Genomic DNA, 5627 nt, shown 5'->3' on the forward strand with positions numbered 1-5627 from the left:
TCAGCGTATTGTTACTGTTAAATAAAGTTTGTAAAGTATACAATAAATTTAAACAAATATAGTTATTATGTGAAACTGTATATTCTGTAGTATTTCAAATAAAATCCGTACACGAAGCAATATAGTAAATCAAAATAGTTTCCGGATGTCGGATGCTTTTTTTGTTAATGTAAAAAAAGGAGAAATTTCCCCATTGGTGAGGTTGAGAAAATGGATCATTATTATAGTACCGTCCCATGTTACAAAACACGAGAATGAGAAAATCGCACTCAAAGTTGAAAAACTGATTGTTGAAATGCTGCAACAATTTTGTATAGAACATTTTATATGAAATGATATATGCAGTGAGACAAACATGCGTACATTTTTTTCAGTGAGACAAATTGTCTTCAATTTTTTTTTGCGAGTTTTTCTAGTATTAACATGTTTTTGATTCATATTTTAAAAATACACATCGAAGTAAAAAGACAACAAAATGTTGAAAAACCACTAAATTATTTTGCTTTTCAAAGTTTAACTACATACTATAAAATACAGAAAAAGATCAGTTATGTTTCCGGTTGAACGAGTCCGAATTGCCGGACCTTTCGTATGACAGCTGCTGTCTGATTCTGTACAGTCGTCTCATCCACTTTGTTCGCCTCAAAGCGGTACCGTGCAAGCACCATATTCAAAACAGTGCCTAATTCTGAACAGTTGCCAATTTTTCTTATATATTGACAAAACTCTAGCTATTCTAGCAGACCTTGCGGCTTCAGAGCCCCCTTTCCATGATATTTCTTCCGTAACGCGGCAGGATGCCAAATCCAGCCAAAACAACACGGAACAATCGTGTTACTTTAGGAACGGCAGTCGATGGTTGACGGTCCCGGTTGCAAGGAAAATTTCGCTTTTCAAGCCACAGGTACAAGGAACCTACAATAATTCTCGCTTTAGTATTCAAAAGGTCGCATAATCATCCCTTTTGCATGGATTATGCGACCTTTTGAAAACCAAGGCCAGAATTGATTTGGGCATTTTTAACGATTTCACCAACTCGACTCGCTACGAGTAGTTTGGATTTGTGCGAAGCGCGAGGAATATGTTGAAGCGTCTCCTATTTGTTTGGATGCCATTTTGACAGCTAAAGGGTAACCACACACATACAAACCCCGAACTCAGCGGTATAACAGTCCGCCAACGGCTCCGTTCCCCCTGTCACCTGTCTGTCGGACCTCCTGGCACTTTATCTGCCGCTCTGATGGCGCTCGCCTTTCCAGCTTCTTTAGAAATCCTTACTCCACTTACTTATGTGTTCATGTCCGCTTGTACGGCAGAACAATGGGGTGAAAGAGATTTCTATTGCCAACGATTAGCCGTCATGGCTTTTACTTGTCCCCACGACAGGTTTTGACTCTAGGTCTAGTGCAAACTCCTGCAACAGAAAAAGCCTCCGAAATGCAGGCAATACCGGAATGCACTTAAACCAGTGTTATGGAAGCCCCCAACCCGCCCGTCGCAGTTGACATCATCAGTCGCCCCGGTCCTGGATACTATTGCGGGTACATAGGCAATAAGTAGTCGCATAGTTTGCTAACGTGTTTGACGCGACTGGAACTAACACTTCATTTCAGCGGGGCACAAGGTTTCAGGACGTCGACGGGTTGGGGGGATAATTGTGCCGAGATGATGAGTGTGATACACTGGAATGAGAGTTTAATACAAAAAAATAAAATAAAAACGAAAAGAGGCAAAGTTCCAATGATTGCGGGTACTCGAAATGATCGGCTTCGAAAGAAGCCACATGATCGTAGCCACGCTTGTGGCCCCAGCAAAAACTATCATTCCAATGTACACACTCTAGGTTAAGGCGGCGAGACATCGAAGGCGGCAGATGCAGAAGACCACTCACTTTAATGAGTTCGATCCCGAATCGGGATTCGAATGCACACCCGAGCCCGCATTATAGGCCACCACCGAAAGTGATATGAGATCGATTAGTCAGAGCAGCTTATCCTAAACAATCGAGTAGTTAACACGCATTGTATATCCGGGGCAGTTTTGATTCTCGCTATGAAACGTGCTTTCAACGGAAGCAGTATTATGATGAACACCTGAGTGGTGTGCAGGCGGAAGACCATGATAGCGGAGGAAGTGACCACATTGGTGAAGCAAGCAACGAAGATGTGCCACCCCCATCGATAAGGGAAGTTAAAAAAGCCATCCAGCGGCTGAAGAACAACAAAGCAGCGGGAAAGGATGGCATTGGAGCGAAACTTATTAAAATGGGTCCGGACAAGTTAGCCGGCTGTTTGCAACAACTGATTGTCAAGATTTGGGATACGGAACGACTACCGGAGGAGTGGAAAGACGGGGTTATCTGCCTATCTACAAAAAAGGCGATAAGCTGGATTGTGGGAACTATGGAGCGATTGCTATCCTGAATGCCGCCTACAAAGTGCTGTCCCAAGTCATCTTCGACCGACTAGCCAATAAATTTGTGGGAAGTTACCAGGCCGGCTTCATGGAGGGTCGGTCTACAATGGACCAAATCTTCACTCTGCGGCAGATCCTCCAGAAGTGCGGCGAATTCCGAGTCCCCACTCACCACCTGTTCGTCGATTTCAAAGCCGCATATGATAGCGTTAACCGACAAGAGCTATGGAAAATTTTGGCTGTGTGAGAATCTCGGGTGGATTGTCGGACCCATTCAAATCTCGCAGGGGACTTCGACAAGGAGATGGTCTTTCCTGCCTGCTATTCCACATTGCGCTTGGCACAAGGCGACCGGCGATCGAAATGCGGGGCACGATTTTCAATAAATTCGGGCAATTTATCTGCTTTGCTGACGACGTGGATGCTGTCGGCAGAACATTTGAGGCGGTGGAATATCAGTACACCAGACTAAAACGCGAAGCTGAGAAGATTGGATTGAAGATAAATAATGTCTAAAACGAAGTAAACGCTGGCAGGCGGGACCGAGCGACACAGGGCCCACTTAGGCAGTATGGTGGTAATCGACGGGGATGAGTTCGAGGTAGTCGACGAGTTCGTATACCTTGAACATTTGATAAGATTGGAATTAGATGCCCGTTGTTACGATAGTTTACTTCATACGATCAAAAATGGTAACAGTCATTTTCAGTTTTGTTTTTCTTTTGAAAGGGTTTCGAAAGGTAGAAATAATATGAGTAGAACGCTTGGTCGGTCCCTGTCGCTGCTATTCTCTCGTAAAAATAAGTCTACTTATGTTCTAAAATAGAAAGCTCATTTATAAATAGCAAAAAAAAACGGGATTCAAGATTAATACCCTGTGGGACATATTTGCAACCACTTCAGCACAGAACAGAAGTGGAAGTAGAAATCCAAACACGTACATGCTACTTTCTACAGATACTAGCGAACCTGGCGGTAGCGAGTCACTTTTTCCCACGAAAACACACGAACGCATACGAATGCACACGAAAGCATGTGAAATCTGCTATGCGATTGGCAGCGAGCGTTCTGCTTATATTGCTGTTATTCGCTTCTAAGCGTAAACCTTCCCAAAGAAAAAGAAAAACAAAAAAGTCTCTGTTACCAGTTTTGATCGCCGGGTCGTTCGGACTTCCACTTCTGTTCTGTGACTTCAGGACGAATTATCGTAGTGCTGCTTTCAACTTTCAAATTCGAACTGAAAAACGGGATGGATGGGATGGAAAATGCTAATGAGAAATAATATGAATGAAAATGAACTAGGTATAGTGTTTTTACACAAACATGTACAAGGCTAATTTATTTTCAATATTTTTCAACATTAAATATCCTCCGCCAAGCGATCCACATACATAATAAAACTTATGGTACCCGCCATGGCGCATGAGTAATTTAACTTTTCTGCAAAATAATTCAAGTAATGCCTTCTACACCAAGGAAAATTAGTTTTACGATTCTGGTTATTCTAAGCTAACGAGCATACCGAGACAACTTTGACTCCTGGCTGCGCTTTAAACTATACTATCCGAACTTGTTTCTAAACACCCATCTTCTTCTTAAGATCCTCATCTTGGGCAGACATAGCAGTCAATTTCTTTCCTATCCGTTCGTGGATCTCAAGATACTTGGCCACACAGCGATCAAGACAGACGGATTCGCCTTTCCCTAAAATAAAAATAACCAATTATGACTCCAAAGGAATAAAAATTTAAAAAAAAATATTACCAAGCTCTGCGTCAGCGTACTTAGGAGGAATGCACTTTTTGTGGCACGCCTGAGTCATCCGGGTGTACAGATCGGACATCATCTCAATTTCCATCTCTTGCATCAGCTGTAGCTTCGCCTGCTGGGCAGCATCTAGTTGTGCGGTATTCATTCCTAAGCCTTTTATTTTCGTTTACTGTATGAAAATTTTAATTTGGGTAACAGCAAAATGGTGCAGAGCCTTGTATTATTTCTATGCGTCAAATCGCCGAGGAGATTCTACGGTGTATTCGCCAACGTTAGATTTCCTCATTCGTTCCCGAATTTTCATATTCTCATATCGATTCTTGTCAATAGAGCGCTTTGAAAGTACGAATCCAGCAATGCCCAGTGCAGTTATAATACCCCTGAGGACAACAAACCAACAAACAATTATCAAACTATGAATTGTAGTAATTTGCGATAATAGCCTACACACTTTGTAAGGTAAAAGAAATGAACGGATGGTAATGTTGTAAAACGATCCTCACAATCCTACAATGAAAATATTGCTTACCAGCCAATTCCAATTTTTCCAAGCTTTCCTATTTGCATAATCATACAAGAATCTATAAAAAAAGATATCAATTAAATCACGTTTTGCTTGGTTTTTATTTTATTTTAAAATATCTCTTACGAAACAGCAAACACGCATGAATACCGACCGACTGAAAGTTTGACAGTTTGGCTTGTACAGCGTACAGGCTACAGAGCAGGGATGCCAGGTGATTTTTTGAAAAGTCTTCACGAACCAAGGAAAAATGTCTTCATTTGTCTTCCTTCGGCTTTCCGCCCATTTAAACTGCATGGTGAAGACATGTCTTCACATGTCTTCAAGTGAAGACATTTCACTTTTTTGTAACAAAAATGTCTTCAAAATGAAGACATGTCTTCACTTCTGGCATCTCTGCTACAGAGACGGGAAAGTTATCGATAATATCGAGAAAAAGGGGTGTCCTTCAGCTATGATTACTTACGCACCATTGAGAAAAGCAAGGGGTTTCTAGCAGCTGTGTTTTACAAAGGAGCATTGTAAAAATTACTTTTAATTATTTATTGCGTTCTTCGCTTTCAATTGGACGACTGCACAGTTATAAAGTGCAACTGAAGATAGAATTAACAAAAGGGCGAATGTCGCAAGCGTAAACAAGCCGAGTGAGTTGATTTTCCTATATTGGCCCAGCAAAAAATAACTCTCACTTATTTTGTTTACATTTGCGACATTCGCCCTTTTGTTAATTCTATCTAGAACTATCAAAACTGTGACGAAAAGTGTGCTACTAACGAGGGGCAAGACACTTTATAATATTATCATATATTATAATATCACCCCATCGACATTTCTATCCAGCTTTCCACGAACGATAATGGCGGATATTGAGCACAAGCGGGCACAATCTTTCGACATTCATTGGAGGAGCATCAGGTTC

General features: G+C 41.5%; 1 protein-coding gene across 1 annotated transcript; it reads right to left on the bottom strand.

Moving 5' to 3' along the window:
- Positions 1-3726: 3726 nt before the first annotated feature.
- On the bottom strand, positions 3727-4444 carry LOC128733764 (mitochondrial import inner membrane translocase subunit Tim10). The gene is made up of 2 exons (XM_053827542.1): positions 4180-4444; positions 3727-4119 (listed from the first exon to the last, which is right to left on the bottom strand). Exons 1-2 carry the CDS (start codon positions 4328-4330, stop codon positions 3992-3994), a joined length of 279 nt encoding a protein of 92 aa, XP_053683517.1. The 5' UTR covers positions 4331-4444; the 3' UTR covers positions 3727-3991.
- Between the last annotated feature and the right edge of the window lie 1183 nt (positions 4445-5627).

This window comes from Sabethes cyaneus, chromosome 2, assembly GCF_943734655.1.
Source record: "Sabethes cyaneus chromosome 2, idSabCyanKW18_F2, whole genome shotgun sequence".
Classification (NCBI taxonomy): domain Eukaryota; kingdom Metazoa; phylum Arthropoda; class Insecta; order Diptera; family Culicidae; genus Sabethes; species Sabethes cyaneus.